Source organism: Passer montanus, unplaced genomic scaffold (assembly GCF_014805655.1).
Source record: "Passer montanus isolate IOZ18808 unplaced genomic scaffold, ASM1480565v1 scaffold293, whole genome shotgun sequence".
Lineage (NCBI taxonomy): Eukaryota > Metazoa > Chordata > Aves > Passeriformes > Passeridae > Passer > Passer montanus.
In genome coordinates, this window is record NW_024367630.1 from 26,840 (window position 1) to 48,362 (window position 21,523).

The window sequence follows — 21,523 nt, forward strand, 5'->3', positions numbered from 1 at the left end:
GCAACTCTCTGAAAATGAATAGGACAGAAATTAGTAACTCTGAAGTTTTTATTTACTATCAAATACATCCCACCCACCCAGCCCCACACAATCCCGATCCACCGCTCCAAATTTCGATCCCACTTCTCCCAATCTCCTTCCAGCCCCTTCTCACCACGGCGCCTGTGGAATCGAGTTTGGCATAGGATTATTTTTGAGGAGAGAACAAGCAATTTTGAGTTGGGATTGAGCCCTTTTGGGGTACAACTGTATGGTTTTCAGTAGGATTGAGTTGTTTTGAGGAGACAGGTTGATCCCTCTTGGTTTCTGCAGTGCAAAGAGATGGAGAACACTGCCCAAAATCCTCCCAGAACCCAGAAATCTCCAGATTACATCCCCAAATCCTAAATTCCCCCTCAAACAACTGTGAAATGGTGGGACTTTAGATATTTTTGATCAGTTTCTTTCTTTTTAACACTATTTTGGCTGTTTTTAAGGGACAACGATGAATCAGAAGAAAATGAAGGCCAAAACAAAAGGAGAAACAGCTAGGTGCCTTCCCAACATGGATCACAGCAAATGTGGGTCACCAGGGCTCTTCCCAACAAGGGCCCTCCAGTGGGGGATGGAGTTGCAGCAGTGTATGAAGCTCTTCCTGAAATTGGGGCACTTGCAGGGCTTCCCTTACCGGTGGCTCCGTTGGTGCTCAGTCAAGGTTGAGCTCTGTGAGAAGCTTTTCCCACACTGCGGACACTCGTAGGGCATCTCCCCGTGTGGATACACCGGTGGGTGATCAGGGTGGACCTGTGCTTGTAGCCCTTCCCACAGTCGGGGCAGCGAAAGGGCCTTTCATTTGTGTGAATCCGTTGGTGGATGATGAGGTGAGATTTGTACATGAATCCCTTCCCACAGTCGGGGCAGTGGAAGGGCCTCTCCTCTGTGTGAATCTGATAGTGCACGAGGAGATGTGAGCTGATCCGAAACCCCTTCCCACACTCTGAACACTTATAGGGCCTCTCCCCAGTGTGGATGTTCTGGTGCTGGATCAGGTTGGCATGCTGGCTGAAACCCTTCCCACATTCCCCACACTTGTAGGGCCTTTCCCCAGTGTGAATGTTCTGGTGCTGGATCAGGTTGGTGCTCTGTCTGAAGCTCTTCCCACACTCCCCACACTTGTAGGGCCGCTCACCAGTGTGGATCCTTTGGTGGCGGATCAGGTGGGAGCTCCGACTGAAGCTCATCCCACATTCCTCACACTCGTGGGGCCTCTCCCCAGTATGGATGCGCCGGTGCCTGACAAGATGGCAGTTTTGCCTGAAGCCCTTCCCACAGTCGGTGCAGCGGAAAGGCTTCTCCTCTGTGTGCGTGCGCTGGTGCACGAGGAGACTAGAGCTGAGCTGAAACCTCTTCCTGCATTTATCACACTCGTAGGGCCTCTCCCCAGTGTGGATCACCTGGTGACGGATGAGGGTGGAGCTCCGGCTGAAACTCTTCCCACATTCCCCACACTCGTAGGGTTGTTCTCCAGTGTGGATAATCTGGTGGCGGATCAGGCTGGAGCTGACTCTGAAGCTCTTCCCACATACCCCACACTCATAGGGCCGTTCCCCTGTGTGTATACTCTGGTGCCGAATCAGGCTGGAGCTCCGGCTGAAGCTCTTCCCACACTCCAAGCACTTGTGGGGCTTCTCCCCATCATGAAGCTGTTCATGGACCATCAGGTCCAAGCTCTGGCTCGATCTCTGGCCACCTTCCTGGCCCAGGTTGGGTCTTTCCTCCTCAGATCCCCTCAATCTGCGTTTGCAGCCCCTCCTTGTGCGGGGTCCCCGGGGCTTTTCTTTCCCCTTTGATTCCTGTGCTGTGGAGCTGCACAAAACAGCCTCTTCCACAAGGTTCTGCCACGAGGATTTGTCCTCCCTGGCCTCCATGTGCAGCTCCCTGTCTGGAGGAAGAAGGACAAGGAGAGGATGGGATTTGCCTCTGTGCCCCAGGGAAGGGCAAGGAGAGCCCCCCCAGTGCGTCCCCGGTAGGACAGCGTCAGCAGTGGGGTTGTCCTGCAGCCGGGGCCATGCTGGGCTGGGAGATGGAGCAGAAGAGAGGGGGAAAGGGACACTGACTTCCTCCTCACCTGCCTGGGTGTCCCATGGCATCTTCCTCGTCCTCACATCCTCCTTCTCCATCCAGCCAAGGACTGGGAATAGGAATCCTGGTTTGGGGGAAAATAAGGGATGAGCATTTCGAGTTTGAAGGTCTCTCTGCCCAAGTCCATCTCTGGAAGTCACTGAGCATCTGGGGTCCATGGAATCCTCCAGAATACCAAGATTCAGCCCTGGAAAACCTCCCAGGAGTTCCCCATCTCTGGTCTCTCCACTTTGGTCTTTGGGGATTCCTCCCTGTCCCAGCTGCTCGGTGTCACGCTCATATTGTGGGTCTCCCTTCTCCTCGGTACCTGTCCTCACCAGGCTGCTGTGAATCGCAGGAATCCGAAAAGTTTCCCCCTCCTCGGTCTCCCCATTTAAGGATGCTGGGGGATTCTGGGGTCCCAGGGTACCTTCTCCCATTATTGTCTGCTTTGGGTGTAGGAGCTCCAAGGAGTCCCACCTGCCCCTCTCCAGGCTGTTGAGGGTCCTGCCAATGGTGGCGCTCCCCCCTCTCTGGGCTCCCCACTTTGGGCTCCTGGGGGACACAGGGCTCTGCTCCTCCAGGCTGCCTCTGCCGCCAGCCGCCACCGGGACCCCTCAATGTCCCCAAGAGGGGCCTTTTCCGCTCAGCTTTACAGTTCTTCATTCTCCAAACATTCCCCCCCAAAAAACCCAACCCATGGAGCCCCCAGAATATCTGGGCTGAGGTCCCCCTTCCCTGTCACCTGCAGGATGTGGGGGGCTGGGGGGGGTGATGATCCCACAGGTCGGGGGACTGCGAATTCAGGGAGAGCTCAACCTCATGGTTCCTTCTCCTTTCCTTGATCCTCCTCTGTTCCTCCTCTTCCTCCTCCTCCCGCCCCTCCTCTTCCATCCCTCCTCCTCCCCAAGCCCACCTTCTTCTCCTATTTCCATCCCTTATCGGTCTCCTTCTTCATCCCTCGTCCTCCTCCCCCAGCAGCAGTGACACCCTCGTGGCAGGAGCGGGGCTGGAGCCGGCACAGCTCGGCACGGGCAGCGCGGGGCTCTCGGCTGCTCCCGCCCGCTGGGGGCAGGGGGAACCCGGCCCGGGGAAAAGGAGAGGGAAACTGGGAAAAGTGGGGGCTGCAGATCCACACTGGGGTTTGGTGGGGATCCTGGCTGGGGACTTCCAGCCCTTGGGGCTCCTCTCAGGAGATTCGGGATGGGGGAACACAGAGAGGGCTGGGGGATGCCAGGAGTGACTTCACTGGCAGAGACTATGCTGTACTGGGGTAACTGGAACCTTACTGGGGCAACTGGGAATGACTGGGAATTACTATAAGCATGCTGAGAGCAACTGGGGTATACTGGGAGTGTCTGTAACCATACTGGAGTGACTGGAACCACACTGGGAACAATGGGAACCATGCTGGGGAGAACTGGGACGACAATTTGGGCAACTGGGAGCAAGTGGGGGTGGCTGGGTCTGCACTGGCAGTAACTGGACCATGCTGGAAGGGACTGGGACCATCCACAGTGTCACTAGGACTATACTAGGGACAACTGGCATCACACTGGGAGGAACAGGGACAAACTGGAACCCTGCTGGGGGCAACTGGGATCACAGTTGAAGCAGCTGGGCCCATGCTGGAGCAGACTGGGATCATACTGGATCATACTTGCAGCAACTGGAAGGTGACTGGGAGTGGCTGTGATTAAATGGGATCAGGCTGGAAGCAACTCTGCCAATCTGGGAGTGACTGAGAACATGCTGAGACCAACTGGTTTATACTGGGAGAGACTGAAACCATAGTGGGGGTAAAGGGGAGCAACTAGAACCACACTGAGTGATAATGGCAGGAGGTGTGCCTATGTCAGGGTCATACTGGGATCATACTGGGAGTGAGTGCAATAGTACTGAGAGTATCTAAGAGTGACTGGGATCCTGCTGGAATCAGACTGGGAGTGACTGGAAAGGTGTTTGCCATGACGGGAACCATACTGGAGGTCACAGGGAGCAACTGGGACCACACTAGGAGTTACAGGGAGTCACTCTGGGCATGACTGGAATAATACTGGGAGGATCTTGGAGTCACTGGATGCAACTGGGATCATACTAGGAGTGATTGGAATCATACCGGAAGTGACTGGAACCATACTGGCAGTGACTATGGGTCCTGCTGGGATCATCCTGGGAGCCACTGGGATTACAATGAGTGTGAATGGAACCTGACTGGGGGTTACTGAGAGCTACTGGGCCCATTTTGGGAGGAAAATGTGGACACATTGGGAGCAACTGGGACAAACTGGAAAGTACTAGAACCATGCTAAGGCGACTGAGACCACAACTGGGATCATACTGGAAGCACTTTGGGCAACAGACAAAAACTGGAGTCATGCTGGAGGCAATGGGAGTAACTGGGATCATTCTCAAGTAACTAGAGCCTCACTGGGGCAACTGGGAGTGTCTGTCACCATACTAGGGAAAACTGGTACAACACTGGGAACAGCTGGGATCATGCTGGGGATGACTGGGGCTACTCTACAGGAAACTGGAAGTGACTGAATTTACACTGGGGGACACTGGGTGTGACAGGAACCATGCTGAGAGGGACGGGGACTATTCTAGGGGCAACTGGGATCATACTGAGGGTGATTAGACCATACTGGGATTGACTAGGAGTGGCTGTATTGGGATCATACTTGTAGGAACTAGGAACAACTGGAACTATGCCAGGGGCAACTGGGATCACACTGAGGGTGATTAGACCATACTGGGATTGACTAGGAGTGGCTGTAGAAACTAGAATTGTGCTGAAAGCAACTGTGAGGAAGTGGGAGTGACTGGGAGCATGCTGGGGGTGACTGGGATACACTGTGAGAGACAGAGATTCACTGGGATCACATTGGAGGCCATTGGGGTCACACTGGCATTGACAGGGAGCAACTGGAATCACACTGGGAGCAATTGACATCAGACTGGGAGTGACTAGAATTAGACTGCAAGTGACTGGGATCATACTGGGAGTGGCAACAATTATACTGGGATTAGAGTGGATGTCACTGGACCATGACTGGGGGTTACTGGAGCTACCAGGCCCTTGCTGGGAGCCAACCAGGGACATAATTAGAAGAACTGGGAACAACTGGGATAAACACAGGGGCAAGTAACCATGAGGTTCACTGAGGTAAGTAGAAGTGCCTGGTAACAACTATCAGAAAGTTCAGTGTACTTGAGATATACAGCAAGTGTCTGACATCGTAGAAGTAATGTCTGGGACTAAACTGGGAGTGGCTGGGAATGCTCTGGGGGACCTGGGATCATGCTGGGGGCAAATGTGAGTGACTGGGGCCCTGCTGGGAGGGACTGGGACCATACTGGAATGACTAAGACTATGCTAGGGGCAACTGGGAGAACTGGGAACACACTAGATGAAAGTGGGAGCAACATGCAGAAAGTGGGACCTTGCAGGGGGCAAACTGCATCATCACAGGGAATGACCGGGAGTGACTGGGCTCATACTGGGAGTGCCGAGGAAGCTGGAAACAGAGGGAGCAACTGGGCTCATAGTGGGAGCAGCCACTTCCAGCAGCAGGAACCCTGAACCCCATTCCCAGCCATCCCACCTGCCGGGATCCCAGGAATCCCAAGAGTCTCTCCCTCTCAGGAAGCCTGCTTTGGCCTTCTGGGCCTCTCCTCTCTCTGGGCTCCCACTCAGGGAAACCACAGCTCTCCTGGGGCTCCCCAAAACCACTGTCCCCCTGCCAGGACTCTGCCACCACCCACACCGGGACCCCACAAAAACACCTTCCAGGGACGCCCCCACGTCCCCTCGAGGGGCACCTGCAGCTCATCTTTAGAGCCCTGAAAGCTCCAAACATTCCCCCAAAAAATCCCCAAACCTGGGGATCCCCTGGCATATTCGGGCCGAGCTTCCCCTCCCCAGGCACCTGCGGGATGAGGGGTGATGGTCTCAGGGCTGCGGTGGGTTCAGGACCCACCAGGGCCACGCGATTCCCCCCTCGTCTCTTCCTCTGCTGCTTCCTGCTGCTGCTCTGCCTCTTCCTCCCTCCCTCCTCCTCCTCCTCCCCGTTCCTGAACCCTGAATTGTGAGGTGAAAGGGGCGAGGTCAAGGGAACATGCAGTCCTAAAAGGGCCCAGTTTGGCCTAAAATCACTCTAAAGGGCCTCAAATGCAGCAGAAGTCCCCCAGGTTTGGCCTAGAATCAGCCAAATGCGATTAAAATTACCCAAAGGGGTCTAAAATCCAACCAAATGGGCCTAAAATTGCCCAAAGTGGTTTGTGACCCACACAAAATGGCCTAAAATCACTCTAAATTTCCCAAATGGGCCTAAAATCCACCCTGAAAGTATCTCGTTTTGCCTAAAATGACCCAAACGTGCCTAAATCCACCTAGTTTTTACCAAAATCACCCACAGGGATCTGAAATCAAACACGCCTGAAGCCAACAAAAGAGGACCCGAAATCACCCTAAAAAGACGTGGTTCAACCTAAAATTAGCCAAAGAAGCAAAAAATTTAACCAAATGGGCCCAAAATCACCAAGACAAGCAACCTAAAATCAGCCATGCAGGATTTTGACTCACCCATATGGGCCTAAAGTCAGACAAAGGGACCCAAAGTCCACACTAAAATACTTGAAGTCACTCCAAAGGATCTGAAACCCACCCCAAACATGCCCAGTTTGGCCTAAAATCACCCAAATGGGCTGGGACTGAGGCCAAGACCGGGATTGGCACCAGGATCGCTCTGGGACTGCCACCAGGATCGGAACCTGGGATCGGCTCCAGGACCTCTGCGTTTGGCCGCACCCCTGGACAGGACTGAGCTCAGCCTGGAAGGGGCCAGGGCTTTTGGGAGGGGACACTGAGCTTTTTGGGGCTTTGGGAAATTCTGTCGGAATTTATTGGGTTTTTTGAAGAGCATCATAGGGTTTAGGGGGAGCTGCGGAATTTTGACAGGTTTGGATTTTAGTTTTATTGGTGCTTTGGGGGGTTGTTTTTTCTGGGGGTGTTTGGGGGTTTATTGAAATTTATTTTTTTTTTAAATTTTGGTGGGATTTACTGTGATTTTGTGGGGATTTTGTTGGGTTCTCTAGATGGGCCCAAAATCACCAAGACAAGCAACCTAAAATCAGCCATGCAGGATTTTGACTCACCCATATGGGCCTAAAGTCAGACAAAGGCTCCAGGATCACTTAGGGACCTCTGCGTTTGGCCGCACCCCTGGACAGGACTGAGCTCAGCCTGGAAGGGACCAGGGCTTTTGGGAGGGGACACTGAGCTTTTTGGGGCTTTGGGAAATTCTGTCGGAATTTATTGGGTTTTTTGAAGAGCATCATAGGGTTTAGGGGGAGCTGCGGAATTTTGACATGTTTGGATTTTAGTTTTATTGGTGCTTTGGGGGGTTGTTTTTTCTGGGGGTGTTTGGGGGTTTATTGAAATTTATTTTTTTTTTAAATTTTGGTGGGATTTACTGTGATTTTGTGGGGATTTTGTTGGGTTCTCTAGAATTTTTTGTGGTTTTATTGGAATTTTTAGGGATATTGGGGGCATTTTATTGGAACTTGTGGGCATTTAGTGGGATTTTTGAGAGTTTTGGGGTTTTTCTGCAATTTTTTGGGGGGGGACTTTGCTGGGGTTTTGTGGGTTTTTTTGGGTGTTGCCAGGATTTCTTTGGGTATTGGGATTTTGTGGGACTTTTTGTAGTTTTGGGGATATTTTTAGGGAGATTTGTGGGGTTTAAATGGGATTTTGAGGGGTTTGTTAGGATTTCAAGAGATTTTGTGGGCTTTTATTGAAATTCTAGGATGTTCTAATGGGATTTTGTGGGTTTCATTGGGAGTCTTGGAGGTTTTAAGGACATTTTGGTGCCTCTCAGCCCCTCCCCACATCTGGGGACAACACCAAAGCCCCCCCAGACCGCCAAAAGCCCCCCAAAGTTCTACTAAAAACAAAAGCCCCTAAAAATCGCAGTAAAACCCCCCCAAAAACCAAGAATCCCTCAAAATTCCAGCAAAACGCTCCAAAATTCAAAAAAACTCCCCAAAATTTCAATAAACCCCCCAAAACCCCAATAAAATCCTCCAAAATCCAAAACCCCCCAAATCTACAAAACCCCCCAAAATCCCATAAGCCCTCGAAACCAAATAATTCTCTCCAAAACCCCAATAATTCCTCCTAAACTCCCAACAAAATCCCCCAAAGCACAAAAAAGCACCCCCAAAATCCCTCTCAAACTTCCCCCCAAAATGCCCACAAAATCCCCCTAGACTCACTGGAGCTCTCCTGGATCAGAGGACACCGGCTGGTGGAACAGGAGCCACTTCAGGGTGCCCTTCAAGCCTTTTGGGGACAGGGCACAATGAGAGACCCCCACAAAAACGGGGGTTGGGAGCCCCTGTTGCGCCCCCTCTCCCCAAAATCCTCAGACCCCGGTTCAGGGTGGGCCTGGAACCCCCTGGGACCCCCAAATCTCCCCCAGGACCCCCTCCAGGAACCCCAAACCCCCGAAGAGCCCCTCCAAGGCAAGACTGGCCCAGGACCACCCTGGACCCCTAAAATCCCCTCCCAGAACCCCCCTGAGAGCCCCCAGACCCCAATCGGGCCCAGCCCAGGATGTCCCCGGATCCCCCCACAATGCCCCATGACCGCACCCCAGACCCTCCCTGACACCTCCAGGACTCCCCAGGATCCCCCACACCCAATACTCCCCTCCCAAGACCGCACCAGGACCCCCAGAACACCCCGAGACCCTCCCACGATCCCTTCTTAGGACCCCCAGCCCTCATCCTCCAATCCCCCCGCCGCTCCCCCACCTGTCCCGGCCGCCTCAGCAGCTTCCCGAACCCTCCGCGCTCTCCCAGCGCCTCCCGCAGCACCGGCCCGAGCGGAGGAAATGGAGCCCGCTTCATGCCCGGCCCCACGGTCAGAGGGCGCCACTTCCTCCTCGCCTCTGATTGGCTGGAGCCGCTCGGGGAGGCGGGCGTTGCTGAGGCAAGCCGCGCGGTGATTGGTTGGTTTGGGGAGGATCGCGCCGCTATTGGTTGGAAGGGAACCGTGCCGGTCTTGGTTGGAAGAGGCCCGCGCACGCGGCGGCGGCGGCGGCGGGAGGAGGAGTGGTAGATCGTGAGGGGAGAGCGGCTGAGCAGGGAGCTGAGGTGGGGTATGAGGGGAGTGGAGGGCCTTAGATGGCTCTGGGGGGGAAGTGGGTGGGGGTTGAGGCGGGTCTGAGGGGAAATGGGGGTTGCGGGGTCTGAGGGATAATTAGGGGAATCTCAGGTTGGTCCGGCGGGGAAAGGGGGGTACCTGAGGTGGGTCGGGAATGGGTTTGGGGGGAATTGGGGTTGTTTGAGGGGCTTTTGTGGGGTGTGGGGTGGATCTGGGGCGAACGTGAAGGGAATTGGGGGGGTTTGAGGGGGATTTGAGAGGCATTGGGGGCGTTTGAGACAGGTATGAGGGAATTGAGTGGTCCGAGCTGGTTTTGGGGAGCATTGGGAGGGTTTGAGAGGTTTTTGCAGGGTGTGAGGGTGATTTGAGGGGAAATGGGGGCTTCTGAACTGGGTGTGAGCAGAAGTGAGTGGTCCGACATGGGCCCGGGGCGGATCTGGGGGGGGTCTGAGGGGGATTGGGGGCATCTGGGGGGTTGTGAGGTGGGATTGGGGGGAATTTGGGGAAGTCTGAGGGAATTTGGAGGGATCTCAGGTGAGTCTGAGAGGGTTTTGGCGAATCTCAGGTGGGTCTGGGGTCAATTTTTGGGGGAGCTGGGGGTGTCTGAGGGTAATTTGGGGGGGGGTTAGGTGGGCCTGGGGTGGATTTGGGGGTCTGGGGGCACCTGAAGGGGGGTGCCCAGGGGTGAAGGGGTCACAGCCCTCTTGTGGGGGTCTGAGGTGAGTCAGAGGAGAAATGGGGGATTTTGGAGGGGGCTAAGGGGAAATAGGGGGATCTGAGGTCAATTTGGGGGGAATGAGGGAGTCTGAGGGGGCTTGGGGAGGAGCTTGAGAGGGTCTGGAGGGTTCTCAGGTGGGTTTAGGGGGGTCTGAGGGGGATTGGGGGCATCTGGGGGGTTGTGAGGTGGGATTGGGGGGAATTTGGGGAAGTCTGAGGGAATTTGGAGGGATCTCAGGTGAGTCTGAGAGGGTTTTGGCGAATCTCAGGTGGGTCTGGGGTCAATTTTTGGGGGAGCTGGGGGTGTCTGAGGGTAATTTGGGGGGGGGTTAGGTGGGCCTGGGGTGGATTTGGGGGTCTGGGGGCACCTGAAGGGGGGTGCCCAGGGGTGAAGGGGTCACAGCCCTCCCAGACACCCCCTAAAGCCCCTCTGTCCCCACAGAGTGGTCCCGGCCATGGCGGTGCAGGAGCCCCGTCCCAACCACACCATCTACATCAACAACCTGAACGAGAAGATCAAGAAGGATGGTGAGAGGGGGCTGGGGGCGTCTGAGGGTGTCCATGGGCGTCCCCAGGGGATCAGGCTGTCCCCTGTGCATCCCCACTGTCACTGTGCTGTCCCCACTGTCACCGTGATGTCCCCATGTCCGACTGTCACTGTGCTGTCTCCATTGCCAGCGTGCTGTCCCCATGGTCACCATACTGTCACTCTGTCCCCAGAGCTGAAGAAGTCCCTCTACGCCATTTTCTCGCAGTTTGGGCAGATTTTGGACATTTTGGTGTCGCGCAGTCTCCGCATGCGGGGCCAGGCCTTTGTCATCTTCAAGGAGATGAGCAGCGCCACCAACGCCCTGCGCTCCATGCAGGGCTTCCCCTTCTACGACAAACCCATGGTGAGACAGAAACTGGGGGGAAATTCTGACATTTTGGGAAAAAAATTGAATTCTAGGGAAAAACTGCCAAAATCTGGCCTCAAATATCCCCAAAATCCGACTTTTAATCCCTCCAAATTCACCCTGAACAACTCAAAGCTTCCCCTTCTGTGACACACGCATGATGAAACAGAAATTCTGGGGAAAAACACTGGAATTTTGGGAAAAAATCCTAGTATTTTGGGGAAGAAACCTGAATTCCTGGGGAGAAAAACCAAAATCCAGCTGGTAATCTATCAAAAATCCTCTGGGAACACTCTCAAATCAAATTAGAAATCAAAGCTTCCCTTTGTATGACAAGCCCACAGTGGGACAGAAGCTTGGGGAAAAAACTGGAATTCAGGAAAAAAACTCTGAAATTCTGGGGAAAAAATGCCAGAATTTGGCCTCAAGTATCCCCAAAATCCAACCTGTAATCCTTCAAATTCATCCTGAACACCCTAAGGTTTCCCCTTCTACGACAAGCCCGTGGTGATAGCCAAACTTGAGGGGAAATCGTCGCATTTTGGGCAGAAAACTGACATTTTGGGGAAAAAATCCTGGAATTCTGGGGAAAATCCCGAATTTCTGGGGGAAAAAACCCAAAATGCAGCATCAAATATCCCCAAAATCCAACTAGGAACACCCCAAAGCTTCCCATTTTGACAAGTTCATGGTGAGAGACAAATTCTGGAGGAAAATACTCAAATATCAGGAAAAATCTGCAGATTTTGGGGAAAATCCTTGAATTCCTGGGGGAAAAAAAATTAAATCCAGCCTCAAATACCCAAAAAATCCCACCAAAAAAACCCCAAATCCTACTAGGCATGCACCAAGATCCAACCAGGAGCTGCCCCAAAGCTTCCTCTGCTACAACCAACCCCAGTGAGAACCAAACCCTGGGAAAAACCCCAAAATTCCAGGAAAACCCCTGAAATCTAGCCAGAAATTCCCAAAGCTTTCCCTTCTATGACAAACCCGTGGTGAAACCTCAAATTCAACCTGGAAGCCCCAAAAATCTGTTGGAACCCCCCCAAAATCCCTCTTGGAGCTCCTCCAAAATCTCTCTGAATTCCCCCAACTCCCTCAGAAACTCCCAAATCCCTGCTAGAACTTCCTGAAATACTCCCAAATTCCTCTTGGAGCTCCCTCAAACTCCATCTGAAAATCCCAAAATCCTTTCTGGAACCCTTCCCAAATCCCTCAGAACCCCCAAAAACCCATTGGGAAACCGCAAAATCCTCCCCTGAAACCTCAATTTCCCCCAGATTCCTTCTTTAAATTCCCTGAAACCCCTCAGAACCCCACAAAATCCCTCAGAAACTCCCCGAATCCCTCCTGGAATCTCTCCCAAATCCCTCAGAACTCTAAATATCCCCCTTGGAAATCTCCAAATCCCTGTTGGAACCTCCTAAATTCCTCTGAATTCTCCCAAAATTCCTTCTAGAACTTGCCAAAATCCCTCAAAATATGTCCCTAATTGCTCTTGGAACTCCCCCAGATCCTTTCTGGAGCCTTCCCAAATCCCTCAGAATCCCTGAAAATCCTGTGGAAAACCCCAAAATCCCTCTTGGAACTCTCCCAAATCCCTCAGAAAGCCCCAAATACCCCCCAGATCCCCCCCAAATCCTCAGGAACAACCCCAAAACCCCCTGAACCATCCCCAAATCCCCCTGGACTGATCCCAAATGCCCTGAAATGCCCCAATCCCCGGAATGTGCCGTTCCAGCGGATCCAGTACGCCAAGACTGACTCGGACATCATCGCCAAGATGAAGGGAACGTTCGTGGAGCGGGAGCGGGATCGGGACCGGGAGCGCAAACGGGACAAGCGCAAAGCCAAGGGGGGAGAGGCCCCTGGCCCCAAAAAGAGCGGGGCTGCAGCGCAGGGGGCAGCGCAGGGGGCAGTGCCCGTGAGTGCCAGGGGATTGTTTGATCACATTAGGGTCATTTATGGGATTGGGGGCCATTTATGGGATTGGGGGTCATTCGTGAGATTGGGGTCGTTCATGGGATTGGGGATCATTTGTGGGATTGGGGTTGTTCATGGGTTTGGGTAATTCATGAGATTTGGGGTCATTTATGGGATTGGGGATCATTTGTGGGATTGGGGTCGTTCATGGGATTGGGGTAATTCATGAGATTTAGGGTCATTTATGGGATTGAGGATCATTTGTGGGATTGGGGTTGTTCATGGGATTGGGGTAATTAATGGGATTTGGGGTCATTTATGGGCTTGGGGATCATTTTTGAGATTGGGGTCATTCATGTGATTGGGGTCGTTCATGGGATTTTGGCATCAGAATCAGGGCGCAGGGGACAGCGCCTGTGAGTGCCAGGAGATTTATAGGATCATTTATGGGATTTGGGGCAATTTGTGGAATTTGTGATTGTGGCACAGGAGCCAGTGCCCATGAGTGCCAGGGGTTTTATGGGATTGTTTTATGGGATTTGGGGTCATTTATAGGTTTGGGATCAGAGCACAGAAAGCAGTGCCCGTGAGTCCCAGGGAGATTTGGGTTTGGTTTAGGGTATTTGGGATGGCTTTAGGGGATTTTGGGATTATTCACAGGGCATTTGGGATTGTTTAATGGGATTTTGGGATCATTTTGGGGGGATTTGGGGGTGGGTTTGTCAGATTTGGGATTGGGGCACAGGGGGCAGTGCCTGTGAGTGCCAGGAATTTGGGATTGGTTTAGGGGATTTTGTGATCAGTCCTGGGGGATTTGGAGGTGTTCGGGTGGGGATTGGGGATTGATTTGTGGGATTGTTCCTAGGGGATTTGGAATCACTTTATGGGAATTTGGGGCGTTTCTAGGGAATTCAGGGGATGTTTTGGGGAATTTGCAGATGGTTCAGGATGATTTGGGATCATTTTATGGGATTTTGGGGATTATTTTTAGGAGATTTGGGATTGTTTTGTGTGATTTGGGATTGTTTAGTGGGTTTTGGGATGGTTCAGGGGGATTTTGGGATTGTTCCAGAAGATTTTGGGGGATTTGGGATCATTCCAGGGGATTTGGCAGATGGTTCTGGGGGATTTTAGGATCATTCTGGGGTATTGTGGGATCATTCCAGGGGATTCGGGATTGTTCCTGGGCATTTTGGGAGGGCATGGGGGGATTTGGATGGGATTTTGAGAGGATTTGAGTTCTTTGGGTTCTTTGTATGCCTTTGGGGTTATTTGGGTAAATTTTGAGGTTGGTTGGTGTGATTTTGGGATAATTTGGGGTAATTTTGGGGTTATTTGTAGTGATTTTGGGATAATTTGGGATAATTTTTCATGGTTTTGGGAAAATTTGGGGATTTTGAGGCCACGTGTCTGTGGGGTAATTCAGGGATAATTCAGTGTGGATTTGGCATCATTCCACATTGATTTGGGATTCTCGTTGTACTTTTGGGATAACTCTGAGGTTCTGTCTGTTCCTTTAGGATTATTTGGGGTGTGTTGGGATCTCTCCTCAGGGAATGTGTTTGGGATAACTTTGGGATTCTGTCTGTTCCTTTGGGATGATTTGGGGTGTGTTGGGGTCTCTCCTCAGGGAATGTGTTTGGGATAACTTTGGGATTCTGTCTGTTCCTTTGGGATGATTTGGGGTGTGTTGGGGTCTCTCCTCAGGGAATGCCGCCGCTGGCGCAGCCGCCCCGGATGATGCCGCATCTGGGGGGACAACCACCCTACATCCCTCCCCCGGGCATGATTCCGGCCCCAGGAATGGCCCCGAATCCGGGAATTCCCCCAGGAATGGCCCCACAGCCTGGAATGGCCCCGATCCCTACCCCACAGCCCGTGAGTAACTCCAGAACCTGAGTGATTTAGGGGACTTGTGGGATTTTTGGGGTGGATTTTGGAGGGATTTTGAGGGAATTTTTTGTGGGAATTTTTTTGGTGGATTTACTGAGATTTTGGATAGGATTTGAGGGGACTTGGTATGGTTTTGATGCAGATGTTTAGAATGGATTTGCAGTGGATTTTGTGGCTTTTCAGGTAATTTTGGGGGGTTATTTTGTGGAGATATTTTGCATGATTTTGAGGGACTTTTGGGGTGGATTTTGTGTAATTCAGGGATTTTTGAAGGGATTTTTATGCAGATTTTTCTGTGTGGATTCTGTGGGATTTTCATGGGGGTTTAGTGGGAGTCTTTGAGGAGTTTTTCCATGGGATTTAGGGGGATTTTTGGGGTGATTTTTGTTGGGATTTTGAGGGATTTCTCTGGACTTTGGCGCATTTTTTGGTGGGGATTTTTGGCGTAAATTTTGTGGTCTTTTGGGTGGAATTTTGGTGAGTTTTTGGTCAGATTTTGAGAGATTTCTTTGGGGTTTTTTAGAGGGATTTTTTGGGTTTTCTTGTGAGATTTTTTGTTGTTTTTTTTTTTTTCAGGATTTTGGTGGGATTTTTGGGCAGATTTTTTAGTGTGTATACAGTGTGACTTTAGGTAGATTTTTGGGCCCGATTTGGGGCAGATTTGGTGCTGATGTGGGTTTTTTTCTCCCATTTCCCTGCAGCTGTCGGAAAACCCTCCAAACCACATCCTGTTCCTGACCAACCTCCCTGAGGAGACTAACGAGCTGATGCTCTCCATGCTCTTCAACCAGTGAGATCTGGGGAAATCTCGGGATTTCGGGGATTCCGGGAATTCTGGGCAGGGTTTGGGGGATTTGGTTATTTTGGGACTTGGGGGTGGAGAGGGATGAGGGGGATTTGGGGCTGGATTTTTTTTTTTTTTTTTTTTTAGTTTGGGGTTTGTTTTTTTTTTTTTTTTTTTTTTTAGTATCAGGATTTGGGGGGGAATTTCTGGATTGTTAAGGTGGGAATTTCTGGGTTTTTTGAAGCATGTTTTGGGGGGGGGGGGGGGGAATGTCTGGATTTTTGGAGGAATGTTTCCAGATTTTTTTGAGGAATATTTTTGCGTTTTTTGGAGAAAATGCCTGGACTTGGGAGGCGGGGGGAGGGATATTCTGGATTTTTAGGAGTAAATTTCTGGGTTTTTGGAGGAATGTTTCTGGATTTTTTGGGGGAGTTGGATTTCTGGGTTTTATTTGGGAATGGCTCTGGAGTTTTTGGGGGAAGTTCCTCAATTTTTGGGAATGCGTGAGGATTTTTTTTGGAGGAACTTTCTGGACTGGGGGGAATAGGTTTATGAGTTTTTGGGGGAATATTTCTGGGGTTTTTTTAAAGTTTCTAGATTCTGAGGATTTTTTCCAGATTTTTGGGGGAACATTGTGGATTTTGGGAGGAAGTTCCTTGATTTTGGGCAATATTTCAGGATTTTGTGTGGGGAAAGTTTCTGGCTTTTTGTGGAGACAGTTATGGGTTTTTTGGGGAAAGATCCTCAGTCTTTGAGTTTATTGGGGTTTTGGGGGGGATGTTTCTGGACTTTTGGAGGACCATTTCTCAATTTTTGGAGGAAATGTTTCTAGATGTTTTGGGGGAAATGTTTCTGGATGTTTTGGGGGCAACTCCTGGATTTTTTTGGGGGAACATTTCTGGACTTTTGGGGAGTTGGATTTCTGGTTTTTTTAGGCAACATTTCTGGATTTCTGGGAATCTTTCTGGATTTTTTTCAGGGAGGTTTGGTGGGGGTGCTGGATTTTTAGGCAGGTTGGATTTTGGGGGTTTTGAACAATTTTGGGAGGATTTTTGTGGGATTTTTGAGATGAATTTTTGGGGATTGGATTTTGGGGGGGAATGTTTCTGGACTTGGTAGATTTTTTTTTTATTTTGTGGGATATTTCTGGATTTTGGGGACTGTTGGGTTTTGGGGGATTTTGAGAATGGGTGGGATTTGGAGATGGATTTTTGATTTTTGGGATGTTGGATTTTTTGAAATGTTTTGGAATATTTGGGATTGTTGGATTTTTGGGGAGTTGAACATTGAAAGATTTTCAGAGCATCTCCCTGGAATTTTGGGGAAATCTTGCAGGACTTTTGGGGTTATTTGGGATGTTTTGGGATTTTGAGGGACGTTCTGAGATTCTCAAACCATTTTGAGAGTGTTTCAGTCAAATTTTGGGGGTAATTTCCCACCACTGGGGGTTTTCCCAAACTCAGGCTGTCCCCCTTGGATTTCTCAGGGATTTCCTGAAATTCTGGGCTCCTCCTGACTCTAACCCCCATCCCAAATTCCCAGGCATTGAAAATCTAGGAGCTCCCTCAGGGGCATTTGAGGGTGTTCCTGGAATTTGGGGAAATTTGGGGATTTTGGGGGGATTTCAAGAGGAGGTGGGGGTTGGGTTGGATTTTGGGGGGAATGTTTCTGGAATTTTTTTTGGAGGGAAATGTTTCCAGATTTTTGGGGAATGTTTTTGGAGTTGGATTTCTGGGTTTTTGGGGAGCATTGCTGAATATTTTTGAGGACATTTCTGAATATTTGATGCAGTTATATTTCTGGATTGTTTGAGGGGGAAAAGTCTGGAATTTGAGGGGAAAGTGGATTTTTTTGGGAACGTTACTGGACTTTTATGAGGAGTTGGATTTCTGGAAATTTTTTTTTAAATGTTACTGGATTTTAGGGGACATAGCTGGATCTTTTTGGGAATGTTTTCCAAGTTTTCTGAGGGGGGAGGGACGCTTCTGGATTTTTGGGGGAAAATTTTTAGGTTCTTGGTTTTTTTGGGGAATCTTTCTGGGTTTTTGAGAGAAGTTTCTGGAATTTTGGGGGGAACATTGCTGATATTTGGGAATGGCTCTGGATTTCTAAGAGAGGCTGTTTCAGGATTTTGGGGGGGGGATGCTTCTGGATCCTTTGGGGGGAACATTTCTGGATTATGTTGGGCAACATTTCTGAGTTTTTGGGAGACCATTTCTGGAGTATTTTTGGGGGACATTCCCAGATTTTTTGGGGAACATTTCTGGATTTTGGGGGAACATTCCCAGATTTTTTGGGGAACCTTCTTGGGTTTCTGGGGAAACATTCCCAAGTTTCTAGGGGAACATGTTGGGCTTTCTGGGGGAACATTCCCAGGTTTTTTGAGGAACATTCCTGGGTTTCTGGGGGAAGGGTCCCAGGTTTTTTCAGGCTCTCCTAACCCCCTTCTCCATCCCAGGTTCCCAGGGTTCAAGGAGGTGCGCCTGGTGCCCGGGCGCCACGACATCGCCTTTGTGGAGTTTGACACCGAGGTGCAGGCGGGCGCCGCGCGCGAGGCCCTGCAGGGCTTCAAGATCACCCAGAGCAACGCCATGAAGATCTCTTTCGCCAAAAAGTGACCCAAAACACTCCAAACCCCACAAAAATACCCCCAACCCCCCCCAAAAAAGGGTCCAAAATACCCCAAGATCCAAAAAAAGCGCCTCAAACCCGCCCCTAAATACCCAAAACCTGCCCCAAAACGCCCCAAATCCCTCCAAACCACCCCAAAATCCCATAGAAACCCCCTAAAATCCTTCCGAACCACCCAAAATCCCATAGAAACACCCTATGATCCCTCAAAACCACCCCAGAACACCCTAAATCCCACAAAACTGCCCTCAAATCCGAGAAAAAGACTCAAAAATCGCAGAAAACTGCCCCAAAAATGGTCCTGACCGTGCTCCAAACCCCCCCCATGCACCCCTACACCCCCAGGTAAGTTCAGCTGGGCCCAAATTCTCCTTTTTTAAATCCTCCTTTATCTCACCCCAAATCTTCCTTTTCCCACCCCAATTTTTTTTTTCCAAGCCCAAATCCTTTATGAGTCCCCAAATTCCTTTTCCCATCCCAAAATCTCTCTTTTCCTCCCCAATTCCCCACCCCAAATCCTGTTTTTTCACCCCAAATCATTTGTGCATCTCAAATCTCATTTATCCACCCCAAATCACCTTTTCCCACCCCAAATCACCTTTTTCACCCCAAATCCTTCCCTCCTCACCCTAAATCCCCCTTTCCCACCCAAAATCTCCTTTTTCAACCCCAAATCCTCTTTTCCCACCCCAAATGCTTCCCTGCCCACATTAAATCCTCTTTTTCCACCCAAAATCTTTCCCCATCCTGAATCCCTCAATTCCCACCCCAATCCCCATTTTCTCCTCCCTACCCTAAACCCCCCTTCACCCACCCTAAATCCTTTTTTACCCCAAACTCTCCCTTTTTCATCTTAAATCCTTCTTTTTCCACCCCAAGTCCCATTTTTCCCACCCAAAGTCCTTTTCCATCCCAATATCCCCTTTTCCCACCACAATCCTGACCCCAAATCCTCAATCTGCACCCTAAATCCCCTTTTCCCACCCAAATCTCCTTTTTCCATCCCAAATCCTTTTTTCTGCATCCCAAATCCTCCTTCTTTCACCCCAAAATCTCCTTTATCTCTGTTAAATCCTATTAATTCCTTCCTAAATCTCCTCACCCCAAATCCTTCTTTCACCCCAAATCCCCTTCTTCCACCCTGGATCCCCACCCCAAATCCACTTTCTCAGCCCCCCAGGGGCTTTTGGGATTCCCGAGGAGTTTTTGGGGTTCTTCCCAGCATTGTACCCAGGGTCTCTCTGCAGACATTGCACCTGGAGCTGCCCCCACCCCAGATAAACCCAAATCCCCTTTTCCCACTCCCCCAGATACTTTTGGGGTTCCCAAGGGGTTTTTGGGGTCTTTCCCAGCATTGTACCCAGGGTCTCTCTGCAGACATTGCACCTGGAGCCTTCCCAAATAAACCCCACTGTGCCCCCCAGGGCTGGAGTGGTTTTGGGGGAGTGTTGGGGATTGGGGGGGATATGCCCCCCCCCAGACTTCTGGGATTGGGGAGATTTGATGCTAAAATTTGGGGGGGGGGTGTTGACACCCCAGGGTTTGGGGGTATTTGACAATCCCAGGATTTGGGGGGGTTTTGGCCCCAGGATTTGGGGACTGGGGGATTGGACCCCAGAATTTGGGGATGAGGAGGCTTGCTCACCCCAGATATTTTAAATCCTAGGAGTTGGGAATTGGGGGTTTTAATCCCAAACTTTGGGTATTGAGGGTGTTTGGCACCTCGGGATTTAGGATTTGGAGATATTTGACCCCAGACTTTGGGAATTGGGGTGGTGGATACCCCAGATGTTTTAAACCCCAGGATTTGGGGTCATGGGGATTCAACCCCGTTTGGGAACTGGGGAGTGCTTGACACCCCAGGATCTGGGCGTTTGATCCTAAAATTTGGGTTTCAGGGTGGAGGGGTGAGGATATCCCAGAGTTTGGGGATGTTTGGCCTCCCCCCCAGTGTTGGAACTCTCAGGATTTGGGGTCAGGGGCGTTTGACCCCAGGATTTGGGGTCTTTGACCTCCTCAGGTTTGTGGTCGGGGTTAAGATCAGAGCCATTCCCTGGAAACGGTGGTGGGATTGGGATTGGGAACAGGATCAGGAATGGGAACAGGATCAGGCTTGGGAAGGGGAGACATCCCAGCCCAATAATGGTCACCAACTGATCTTGGAGTGCAAAAAACACAACACGGAAAGGGGATTGCAGTATCAATCAAAACCAAATGCACCTTTATTGAATGACCACAGCAAATGAAGGGAAGGGAAGGGAAGGGAAGGGAAGGGAAGGGAAGGGAGAGAGAGGGAGGATAGCTACCAAACATAGAGAGACCAAGTCTTTGTAGTCCAGCCGATGGAGTTCGCCTAAGTCACGTCAGGGAGATCTCAAAAGTCCTGGTTAACTCAAGGTTCTATTATAGTCCATTGCTGGGGAGGGAACAGATCTTGAAATCACTGAGGGGGGGAAAAGGTATTGAAGACGGGTCTGGAAAGTCCATGTTCTCAGCAGGATAAGTCACTATCAGCAGTGAGCGGGATCCATTGTTTCAGGACTGGTTTCTATGGGAAACCAGTCTAGGTCCAGTGAACACATCTGCAGGCAACACTTAGAGCAGGCATCCCACTTCAGTCAGGCCAGCACCCCTGTACCATGATTACAGGGATCTCAGTCTCAGTCCTTGGGAGGGGGCTTCAATCTCCATCCATCATGGTGGTAGTGGAGCAGATGAAGGATTTTCCATGGGGGGCTACCAAAGTTGCCCTAGCAAGTTCGTCTGGCCAAGAGGTGGGACAATTCCTGGGCTATTGTTGTGAAGCAGGTGCAAGCATAGAGGGCACATCACCCCCCTTACCAGGCCGTGCTAGAAGTCACTGTAGACAGCTGTGAATAATCACTTGGTAGGCCAGAATTCTGCTCAAGGGCTTCAGGATTTTTGGCGTTCATCCACCACCGGCAGGCCAGAATTCCAATCGGGGTCCTCAGGGTCCTGATGTCTGTCCTTGGGACAGTCAGGAGGCAAATGAGGAGAACTTCACACTGTCTCTTACACTCCCTCAATCCCAGACCACCTCAATCCAGATCGGACCCATCCCCAGACCCTTCCCCATTCCTGGACTGGACCCTTCAATCCCTTTTTGGGGCAGCTCCTGCTGCTTCCAGCCAATTTTTGAGGGTTCCAAACGGCTCCGGGGACCCTCCCCATACACCCAAACCCGGGGGATTCCTGGGGGTCCCCAGTTCCTCCCGTCCCCACCCCAAAACAGATCCTGGCCAATCAGAATGCACGGTCCTGATGACGAACCGGTTGCCGGGTGGAAACTTGGCGCAGTGGCCCAACCTGGCAATTTTCAGGGCTCAGCACCCGTTGTGGCTCTGACTCCAGTTGACAGGCGGATCCACAGCGCTCCCCAAGAGC

The 21,523-nt window shown here is 51.0% G+C and overlaps 1 protein-coding gene and 1 pseudogene across 1 annotated transcript; one reads left to right on the forward strand and one right to left on the reverse strand.

The window, feature by feature from the left end:
• Positions 1-92: 92 nt before the first annotated feature.
• On the reverse strand, positions 93-9,041 carry LOC120504479 (annotated as a pseudogene).
• A 129-nt stretch (positions 9,042-9,170) lies between these two features.
• SNRPA (small nuclear ribonucleoprotein polypeptide A) lies at positions 9,171-19,541 on the forward strand. Its single transcript, XM_039713994.1, has 7 exons — positions 9,171-9,261; positions 10,431-10,516; positions 10,709-10,881; positions 12,629-12,811; positions 14,518-14,688; positions 15,405-15,493; positions 17,946-19,541. The coding sequence occupies exons 2-7, from the start codon at positions 10,444-10,446 to the stop codon at positions 18,103-18,105; spliced, it is 849 nt and encodes a 282-aa protein (XP_039569928.1). The 5' UTR covers positions 9,171-9,261; positions 10,431-10,443; the 3' UTR covers positions 18,106-19,541.
• The last annotated feature ends 1,982 nt before the right edge of the window (positions 19,542-21,523 follow it).